This window comes from Podarcis filfolensis, assembly GCF_964270895.1.
Source record: "Podarcis filfolensis genome assembly, chromosome: 14".
NCBI lineage: Eukaryota > Metazoa > Chordata > Lepidosauria > Squamata > Lacertidae > Podarcis > Podarcis filfolensis.
The window spans coordinates 36,910,873-36,921,912 of NC_139616.1; the positions used below are offsets into that span (position 1 = coordinate 36,910,873).

The window sequence follows — 11,040 nt, forward strand, 5'->3', positions numbered from 1 at the left end:
CTCCTTGTTTAATATTTTTCCACTCTTTGTCCAGGTCCTACTACTTCTTTACATTGTTCTTTTCATTGGTTTCCCCTCACTTCTCACCTTCGCTTCAACGTTTCGTGTCTCCCTGGTCTCTCTCCTCTATATCTATATTCTATCTCTAAATGCTCCTTTCAGTTCATGCTCCACCTCAGAACACGTACTGTGCAGGTACTAGTCTTCTATGTCAACCTAAGATTAATCTCACTGTTCCTACCAGTGCCTTTTCCATTCCAGCTCCATATCACTGGAAAGCCCTTCTACCTTATACATTTCTCTCTTGAGGAAGGGCTGTAGCTTTGTATGCAAGAGGCCCTAGGCACAGTCTCTGGCATCTCCAGGTAGGGCTGGGAGAGACTCCCTGCCTGAAATCCTGTAGAGGTGCTGCCAGTCAATGTAGGCGATACTGAGCTAGATGGACCAATGGTCTCATTCATTATAAAGCAGCTTACTACTGTATGTTCTTCTTGATCTGTTTTTTCATTCAAGCACCTCTTAAGACACATGTGTTCAATTTGGCTTTTCCCAAGTCACCCTTTCCCCCTTTTACTTTTCTTTCTTCCCTAATTTATCTTGTCTTTAGTAATTTTACGCACCCTATAAGTCATAATATCTCCTGTGTGCAGAAAAAAAGCAATCTGTCAGAGTTATCCTGATACTAGTTGGCTTCTTTTTCACAAATGCTTCTTTTTTCCTTTAAAAACAAAACAAAACTCAGGTAGCTGAACTGAAAATGGAGCTCAAGATAAGAGGATTGCCAGTGTCTGGAACTAAAATGGATCTTATTGAGCGTTTGAAACCCTATCAGGATCTTAACAATAATTCTATCAATGCTAGTCATACAGCGGCAGTTACTCCTTCCACTAATTGTACCAGCCAGCCTGGAGAAATAACTGCCGTATTCCCTGTTACTACATTAAACAAGCCAATAGCTAGCTCAGTTTCCAGCTTTTCTTCAGAAACAACATCTGGTGGAACTGGCGGCAAATCAACACCTATGGAATGCATCAACTCCCCTTTGCCCATTTCCCCGTCTCCTTCAGAGCCGTCCAGTCTCAGCACGGATGACACTAACATGGCAGATACTTTGACGGAAATCATGACCGTGGTGTCTCCATCACAGTTCCCAAATGCGTCACCTCCTCTTCGAGGTACCACAAATGAGGACAGTCACGGCAGTGGAAGCATGTTCGGCATGGAGCTTGATGCAGCAGAAAAGGACCGTAAGCTTCAAGAAAAAGAGAAGCAGATTGAAGAGCTCAAACGAAAACTGGAGCAGGAGCAGAAACTCGTGGAAGTGCTGAAAATGCAACTTGAAGTGGAGAAGCGGGTTCAGCAGCAGCAACCCCAAGCCTCAGCTAATATTACACTGACTTTGAATCAGAAGCATATCGGTCATGATGTCAAAGAGGAAGGCACTTTAGCAGATTGCTCTGATGCAAAACAACCTGTATCTGAAGCCAACCATTCTTTAGGACAGCCAGCATCAGTGGATGTCCAGAACCTAGTTGCCAAAAAGGCTATTGTTATCAAACAGGAGGTACCTTTGGCCAAAGCTGAACCACAAAATGTCATATCTCAGTTTTATGTAAGTTCGCAGAGACAGCCACAAACTGCTGTTGTTGCCCAGCCTCAAGCTCTACTTACTGCACAAGGAACAGCACAGCTGCTACTGCCACTCTCTCTCCAGGGTCCAAATTCTGCCACTTCAATGCAACTACCTGTGGGCAGTATCCAGGTACAGGTATGAAAGGTTCCTCCATTTTGAGTTATTTGTCATTGTCACTTATAATCTGATAGCCATGGGGAATTTTCTTCATGTGACTTCAGTGACTATTTTATCTATTGTGGTTTGTTATGGATGTTGAGGGTCGTCAGGGGAACCCTGTTCACCTCACAGAGCTACAATTCCCAGATTGGTTTAACAGCCACTTTCTTTCACTACGGAACTCTGGGAAATGTAGTTCTCTGAAGGGAATAGGGGTCTCCTGACTACTCTCAGACCCAAGATTCTTTGGAGGAAGTCATGACTGTTTAAAGCTGTACGATAGTGCTTTAAACGTATATTGCAGGTGGATCATGCACTGGCCATAGGATCTAATGTAAATGGATTAAAAAGTCATACCAGTTACTGGATTAGAGCTCTGGATTAGGCCTCTGGTACCGGTGCAAGGGGGATTTACTGTGAGTTGCTGCTTCAACACAGTGGCTGACAGAATTGTATTATTAATCCATTCTGTTATTACTATAAGAATAGTTGTTCTTGTGAACAGCTTACCATAAAACATAATAAGAGAAATTCTCATGTGCCTAGATGAATGCAAGACATAAAATGTGCCACATATACAAATTCAGGGATTTTCAAAAGAGAAAGAAAGAAAAAGACACTTTCTTGCAATGCGTATAACTGGAAGTGGCATCAGCACACCTTTTTGGGATTTCTCAAGAAGTGCCTGGTGGACTGGCGCTAGAACAGACAGTGATGTCAGGTAGAAAATTCATTTCAAAGAGACTTTGATTGACCAACTTTCCTTCCCATATTTTTTTATAGAACAGGGTTAATGATCACATGCACACCTTGAAATGCTCGTCTCAAGTGAGTGTGTAATAAAAAATGCATAATTTTGGCTTCACTCATTGTTTCCCTTATCTCTAAAAGATGCCTCTAGTCATCTTAAGGAAGAAGGCATAGCTCAGTGGTAGGGCACATGCCCAGTTTGATGTGCGCCTTTCAAGTAATCTAAAAGGATCTCCAGTAAGTGGGATGAGAGATGCATTTGTAGAAGACCTTGGAGAGCTGCTACTTATCAGCACAGATAGTACCAGACCAGATGGGCCGGTGGTTTGGCTCAGTTTTAGGTATATTGATATGTCTCTTGTGTCAGGTCAAGATGGAGGGATGCAACTGAAATACATAATTGCATTACACACACAAACACATACCCCTGTAGTACATATACAAGCAGCAAGCACCATTTGCTTCTTCCCTCTAAAAGCTGCAAAACCACTTTACAGAGCCACACTGACCATGACTCTTTCTCATGTAGAACAGGACAGTGAGGTTTAACTTAACAAGAGTTGTTGTGGTTCTTGCATTTACCATGCAGCTCTTAATTTTCCTTTCAGCTTTCTGTTCCACAGCTTTCAAGGCCCACTGTGACATCACAGAAGCCAAGCCAATTGAAGCCACAGTGGTCAAAACACCTGTCTGTTCATAAAGTAGTATTTGCTGCTCATGGGCTGTGAACATGCGAACCCACCATCTTCCTTAGCACTGTGTTTAGATACTTCAGGAGGACTTGATGTCAAACATTTAAAGATTCATTATAACATCCCTGGGTTTCTTTATTTATGCATATAGTCCAGCTGTGTCCTGTATTGTGAAATCAAGCCATACTCTTTCTCCTGTAGGCCCAGCCACAGTCTGGCATTCCAGCCATGGCACAAGTATCTACTTCTGCTTTGTCCCAGAAAGTACCACAGATGCACTCTTCAGCATCCAAAGAAAATGCTTCCCCACAGCATGTGCTTGGTCATACCCCACAAAACAGACAGGTTGGTGAATTATGAATACAGATAGACTGCATACTGTCCGTGGAACTATTTACTTTTCTGCTTCCTACCTAAAAGTACATGATATTCCTTAAAGTAGGATATAGCATTGAATAGGATTCATAAATTGTTATTACGTTTCTCTGATTCTTGGGTTAGAATTTTTCCTCATATAAAAATATTAGCATAATTATCACCAAAACGCTTGAATGGAAGTCATTTTGCACTGATGAATGTGATGTACACCATTTCATTATTCTAATTATCTTGCCATTTTTGCTACAGTATCCTCAGCAATACTTAATGATTTCAGGGTTGTTGTTTTTTTTTAAAAATCAATTGTGAAATGTACTACAACCTGCTATTGTGTCTTCTGAAAACTGCTATACTAAATTAAATCACACAGCAATGGGTAATTCTCTAAACTGCCTTAGCATTTTCATACATAAGCCATACATACATTTCTGTCCCAGTTGGTGTGCATTTGTGGTTCATTAGAGAAACATTGGTAGCACTTCATTGAGTTTCTTCTGTTTAATAGGAAACGTGCAATACAACACCTCATTCATTTTACTGAAGTGTATGCAGGAGAAGCTACTAGGACGTTGCTACTACAAAAAAGCCTATGGCTGCAATCTTACATCCAACACAAATAGAGCAGGGTGTGAAATGCCCCCAATGTACTCTTTGCTTGGTGTTCCACTACCCTGCTGAACTTATATCTCCACAGGACCATCCCTCCATGACAGGACTAGCCAACATCGGGCCCTTCAGAAGTTGTTGAACTACAGCTCCCATCTTTCCTTACAATTTATCTTGCTGACTGAGGCTGATGGGAGTTGTAGACCAGGAACATCTGGCAGGCATCACCAAAGGTTGGCTACAACTGCCTTGTTAAGGAAGGCCTTTGTACTTTCTCCACTTCAGTGATATTGTGCACTAGAGCATTTTATTCAATTTAAGATTGAATGTTGTTATTGTTGGCCACACTAGGAGCTGCTTGATTGTTATTGTACAACATGCTCTTGAAGAAAAATAGCATGCATGAGTTTTAAATACATACATTTTGTTTTTACAGATATTTCCTCCTACCTCACCAAATACAGTATTTTCCTATCAGAATCAGTCTGTGACAACTCTACAGCAACCTTTGTTTAGTCAGACAGCAAATACCACTGTTCACTCAGGGAACCAGGTGCCCTTGGTGCAAAATGGACCCAGTGCTCCTCAGAAGGTATATTCATTTTATGTATTCAGTTACTAACTTATTTAAATCATTTATTATCTTGCCATTAAGCCAAAAAGAAGTTCCTGAAACAGCTTACAAAGACCAGGAATGTCAGTCCCTGCCTTGAGGCTTACAATCTAAAAGATGCAAAACAAAAGGAAAAGAGATCGGGAGGGATTAGCAGGGAAGCAAACTCAGACACTGCTTCTTAGTTACAAAGGACGTAAAATAACCAGTCAGAATGAAAAAAAGTTCAAGGACAGCAGGAGCTGGAGGTTTCTGGTCTCTCGATATAGCAGCTGCCTTTGACACAGCTTGATGTAATAGCTTATACTTTGTTCCCCTACCCTAGAATATCTATGCTCTAGGAGGTTGCTAGAGTAACATATTGGAGGCACTGTGACCATGGGATAAAAACAAGGAGGCACCCTCTCTTTTTGACCTGAGAACTTTTAAATCTCAAGACAACTTCCAAACCAGATGGGGCCACATTTAAATGATAGGGTTGTCTCCAAAGTTAATCCTACTCAGAAACAAGTGGGCACAACTAATGCTGGTGTTCAGCAGGTGTACTCTATATGAGACCTAGTCAGATTCAACCCTAAATGCCGTAGGCTACACTTACTGCACAGCCATATAAAGGGAAGTTGTTCTTTATGTGCACTTTTCATTTCCAGTAGATTAATGGAGATGACGTACAAGGTGCTAAATTAGCACATTATTGTTTTTAAAGGAGGGTGATGTGGATTTCTTACAAACACTGTTTGAGAACCTTCTGCTGACACAATTATTTGCTGACTGTTTGCCATTGTTTCACACAGCTGGCCTCCCAGTCTCAACCCCAACAGTACATTTTGCAGCAATCTCTGTTCAGCAATTCAGTAACCAAGGCAAAGGACCCTCCACGCTATGAAGAAGCCATCAAACAGACCCGCAGCTTGCAGGCTTCTCAACGAGAGGTAAGATGTATGCAGGAATGCAACAACTTGACATGTTTCACCGTTCTACACAGAATAATCACATTCAACTTTCTGTACATATTTCCATAAGGAGCAGCCATGGGGAGACTAAGGGAGGCACATCTCTCCCCCCCCCCACTTTTAAAACTCTGTCACTATCAAAGTTTTGCCTTCCTTTTGGCTTTCTTCCCCTCTTTAGTAGGCTGAAAGTTTCAAAGCCCTCATATTCTCTGATCATCATTCTTCATTGGCTGTCTGCTAGCAGCCTAATCCAGCCAAGATCACATCATTAGCATGAACCTAGGACTGAATAATATCTAAGTAAGGGGACAACTATCATGCTCTTCTGCACCATGGTAGCTGTAATGAGTGGAGAAGGCTTTCTCTGTATTCTGTACCCTGTGTGTTGATTTATGCCTATTAGAGCATTCTTCCCATGCCTGCAGTTGTGTAGTACACCTTTCTCTGGAAACAGTGATTATCTTAATTCTTAGCAGAATAGCGGCTAATGATCCTACAGCACATTCTTATATATGTATCATCCTAACTAAATTCAGCAGTGTTTATTCCCAGGTAAGTGTGTAGCACTGCAGCCTTAGTTGGATCAATCCTTTGGGAAAGTGTCCCAGATCTGCAAAATGTTGTCCTTTAGCTAGGAAAATTGTGTTAACTTAAATATGCATTCCTTCTTTGGGATCAAAAATGTTATGTGATCTGTATTTGTTGAATTCTACTTTATTGATTTTTCTTTTCCCTACACTGCAACTTGTTTGAATAATTAATAAAATCCATTTAAGAAAGAGCAAATGGGATCACAACAGCATCCTTATTTAGGTAGAAACATAAGGTGTGTGGCATCCAGAGCAGCACAATCCCCATGGTGATCCCTACATGGTGCAGAGCATGCATAATTTAGGGAAAGGTGTGTGACATAATGAATAAAGAACTCTCTGTGTTACAGATTTCCAGTGTTCACAGCCAGCAAATGGATGACCTCTTTGATATTCTCATTAAAAGCGGAGGTGAGTCAGATTGAAATGCATCATATGGTAGAGAGAGCTTCCTATTCCCTATTTTTGATTTAACAAGAACAGCTGGCAGAGAGGGGTAGCACTGTGGGTTTGACGGCCCAGCACTGGCTTTGCTGCTACTTACAATGATAGAGTAGGGCAACAGCGAGGTTTGGGGTGGGGTGGGAATGCTAGATTGGCTCCACTTGTGCTGATGTCCTGCCTGCTCCTACACAGTCCTAGTAAGTATAGTGACACTGGTACCAAGAGGCAGCTTCCCTTCCAATTTGCTGCTCTTGCTGTTTAGTATAGAGCAGGGAAGGTGGCCCGGTGGCCCTCCGGATGTTCATCTGTCCCAGATAGCATGGCCAGTGATTAGGCAGGATAAGACATAGCCTAACAACGAATTTTAGGACATATCGTCCTTATCTCTGCTCAAGAGGGATTTTGCTGTGAGCATCCTTGAGAGTGACATTCATAAAAAGTGTGTCTCTTATTGGATTTCATGTTTGTCATTCAGCATAAAAAGATAGCTCATTCTCAAAGTAATCTCAAAGTAATGTAGTTTTAATATTTTGTTGGAAGCTGCCCAGAGTGGCTGGGGAAACCCAGCCAGATGGGCGGGGTATAAATAAATAAATTATTATTATTATTATACTTGACTGTGCAATAACATTTATCTACATCAGGTTGATAGTGGCCTAATATTTAACCAGTTAATTCAGAAAGTTATTGACAGTTCATTAACGATGAGTGGTTTACAGCATGAGCTCAGTTAATCAATTTGGAATCCACTGTGTTGAGTAGAGATCTTCTCCCTTTAGTCATTGCAATAATCTGTGAAAGTCTTGTAAAGAGTCTTAATGAGGCCTTCATTGAATGATTGAAATGAGAAGACAGCAGGCTCTCTAAAAAGGGGGTGGCTATTTGACTCCTTTGGGTAACGTAGGTTTTGCAGCACATGTCTTTAATCATGTTGATAGTTGTACAAACATTAGCTTGATAACTTAATTAATTGTATAAATAATTCACCGCTTTCAAATTAATTGTATAAAAGCATAAATTTATTGCTGGAGTGGTGTACCAAAGTGAGTAAGGTGTTTTTTTTCCTTTATATGTAATAAATAAAATATCTTACTGATTTATCTCTCATTGCCTTTTATGCAGAGATTTCTCTGCCTACCAAGGAAGAACCTTCTCTGATTTCCAAAATGAGACCCGTTACTGCCAATATCACCACAATGCCAGTGAACACAGTGGTGTCTCGTCCGCCACCACAAGTCCAAATGGCCCCTCCTCTCTCCTTAGAACCAACAAGCAATTTCTCTGTAAGTCTGGAGAATCAGCTAGAAGCCCTCTTGGAAGGAACTCTGCCTTCAGGAAATGGAATGCCTCATCTGGCAAGCAGTAGTGAGGACAGAGAGTCTTTCTCTCTAATTGAGGACCTTCAAAATGACCTCCTTAACCACTCTGGCATATTAGATCACTCGCAGTCACCTATGGAAACAACAGATTCTCAATTCACCGCTTCTAATTCCTGTTTATCTCTTGATCTTCCGGACACAAATTTAGACAACATGGAGTGGCTAGACATTACCATGCCAAATGCTTCTTCAGGATTAACTCCTCTCAGCTCAACTGCCCCAAGTATGTTTTCAACAGATTTTCTTGACCCACAAGATCTACAGTTGCACTGGGATTAACTAAAAAGCCAAAGCCTACTTGACCACGGTTTTTAAAGATCCATTTACAGCATAGGTCCATTATTTCACTTTCCTTGTTTTCAGGGTAATCTTGAAAATTATCTTTAGGGTGTAAAAACAAAACAAAAAAAATATTAGACAAAAAAGCATGATTCCCCCCACCCCTGGCAATCAGTTAAGGGGAGGGGAGGGGCAGGGGGGAGAGTGAGATTGGATCTTAGTTCATGTAGCTGGGATAAGTCATAATAAAACTGCACCTGACTGTTGCTATAGACAGCCTGAGCCAGGCTTAGCTGCCTTGTCAAAGCTCTGGCTAAGTTAAAGAAAACTGATGGGATTTGGTGAAAGGATTGAAGTTGGCTATATTTGGACTGCTTCATGAGTTTAAAAAGTCTTGAGGTAATACTTTAGGGCTACCACATTTAGTCATTTTAATCGGCTAGACTGAAATGGTGACTTTGATTAGTTGGGCATCAAAACAAGTAATCCCCCCCCCCCAGTTGAAGTTCTTTTAGAAAAACTCTGCACATAGGAAGCACCATCTTAGGAATTCCCCTTCCCCAATTATGTGACAAACGAAATGCCTCTTCTAAGATGATGCCTGCTGCAACATGTTTGTGCATCATTAAAAACAAAGGAAATATATGCTTTGGTCTTGACAACTATTGGTTTTCTTATATGCAAATGTATGATTATTTACTAGGTTAATTAAGTAAGGCTGTAATCCTTCATTGGGAATCAATCCCGCTGAATTCAGTGAGACTTACTTCTGAATAAACATGGTTTGGATTGCGTTGTAAGTAATCAAGTAAAACTCAAGATTAATCAGCTAAGATTTCTTTGGCCAGAGCCTTATTTAATTTTCACCCAGAAGAAATATAGGAAGTGCAGAGCCACATACATCAAAAACGCAGTGAGGTGTGTGTTTTGCCCTCTATATGTTGACAACAAATAGTTATTTGCATAATTACAACCAATTTTACTTCTCTTATTTTATGTAGGATATCATACAGGCAGATTAAGATGCACAACAATTTTCTTTCATTTGTTAGGTGTTCATAAGCTATTGGGCAATTAAAATGCATGAATTTGGATCCAAGTGTGCCCTTGCATATGCAGAAGACCTCTTCCATTTGTAAAAGGGGATATTTTACACTTTGTTCTAGAATGTTTCTAGAGAAAAATGAAACTAAATCCAAAGTAGTTGGATAAGAAGAGCTCTTGCAAGCTCTTTCTCAAGAACACTCTTACAAGCTGTTTCCCTTCCCCTCATAATTCTTTGAATCCAGCCCATATGCTGACTTAACACATTCAAAATTAACAAAAATTAATGTTTTCAGATCCAAATTCAGAACTAGCATTGTTTTTTATATTACGTCCAAAATTTAAATTACAAGAACACTGTGAGTGAGAAATGCACCAACGTGTGTGTTTGCCTCATTCTAAAATATCTGAATTTTCCACTTTTGAAAGATTTTAAGTTAACACGTAACAGCGTGAATGACAGTCACACAGAGGAGTTACCCATCCCCTGCTGCCTGAGCCGTCTAACTGGAAATGCCAGGGGTTGAACCTGGGACCTTCTGCATGCAAAGCATGTGCTCTGTCACTCATCTGCAGCTGATCATTTGTTTGGCAGGAAGAATGAGGGATATTACAGTACAGCTAGCCATCTACTGTTCTTGAACGTCTCTGGATTAGGGCCCTAGAATCAAAAAGCTGTATAGTTGGAAGATACCTCAAGGGTCATCTAGTCCAACTCCCTGCACTGAAGGAATCCCAACATGCAGTCCCCCATCCAATTTGAAACCCTACTGGACCCTGCTTAGCTGTGCACAGCGGCTGGCAGTTTTATTGCTGCACCACTTGTATTCACAGTACATTTTCTAAGGCAACAGTGGAACAGCACCATTTGGTAGAAATTAACTATTTGGATATTGAAATATATCATCAAAAAAGTTAGAGTTCACATGAAATTTATTCCAGAAAGCTCTGTCCTCTTTTAACCATGAATAAATATTGGAAAAACTACAACCATTCTACAAGGGTTGTGGACTTCAATGAAACTCAAATGAGAAAATAATCTTTATAGTAGGGTAGGCTTTTTCAGAGCAAGGTTCCTTTTTCATAAAAATCTCGGCATAATACTTAGACTTCTTTAGAAAATTATCAGAATTTTAATGTTCATTACTCATAACATTTGATCCTGCATTTATGACCTTGTTTTGTTAAAAAACAAAATTTGTGAATCCCTTAGAACTGACAGACACAAGAATCACTGATAATGAGTACAGTCGAGTGAACTCATATCTGCATAGCTTGGTTTATTCAATGTGCAGTATTTTGAGCCAATTTCACATTGAGATTGCATATTTGCAATTTATTTTCATGTAAAGCCACGACTGTGAAGATGCCAATTTAGACAGTGTGGTTTAGAGTTAACATGGGCTTTCACATTGTAGAAAATATTAGTAATGTCAGGGTAGCTTCACACTAAAAATCAAAATTAAAATTAATCTGGGACCTATGTTTGGGAGAATATTCTTATGCCACTTTGCCTGCCA

The 11,040-nt window shown here is 40.3% G+C and overlaps 1 protein-coding gene across 9 annotated transcripts in view; it reads left to right on the forward strand.

Moving 5' to 3' along the window:
* The window catches only part of MRTFB (myocardin related transcription factor B), a 95,550-nt gene extending 84,574 nt beyond the window's left edge, over positions 1-10,976 (forward strand). For all 9 annotated transcript variants that reach the window (XM_083584925.1, XM_083584929.1, XM_083584928.1 and 6 more), the window contains 6 exons: positions 743-1,768; positions 3,436-3,579; positions 4,655-4,810; positions 5,626-5,763; positions 6,725-6,785; positions 7,941-10,976. In XM_083584925.1, coding sequence (XP_083441051.1) covers positions 743-1,768; positions 3,436-3,579; positions 4,655-4,810; positions 5,626-5,763; positions 6,725-6,785; positions 7,941-8,476 — 2,061 coding nt within the window. In that variant the 3' untranslated portion in view covers positions 8,477-10,976. The remainder of the gene's footprint in view (positions 1-742; positions 1,769-3,435; positions 3,580-4,654; positions 4,811-5,625; positions 5,764-6,724; positions 6,786-7,940) is intronic.
* The last annotated feature ends 64 nt before the right edge of the window (positions 10,977-11,040 follow it).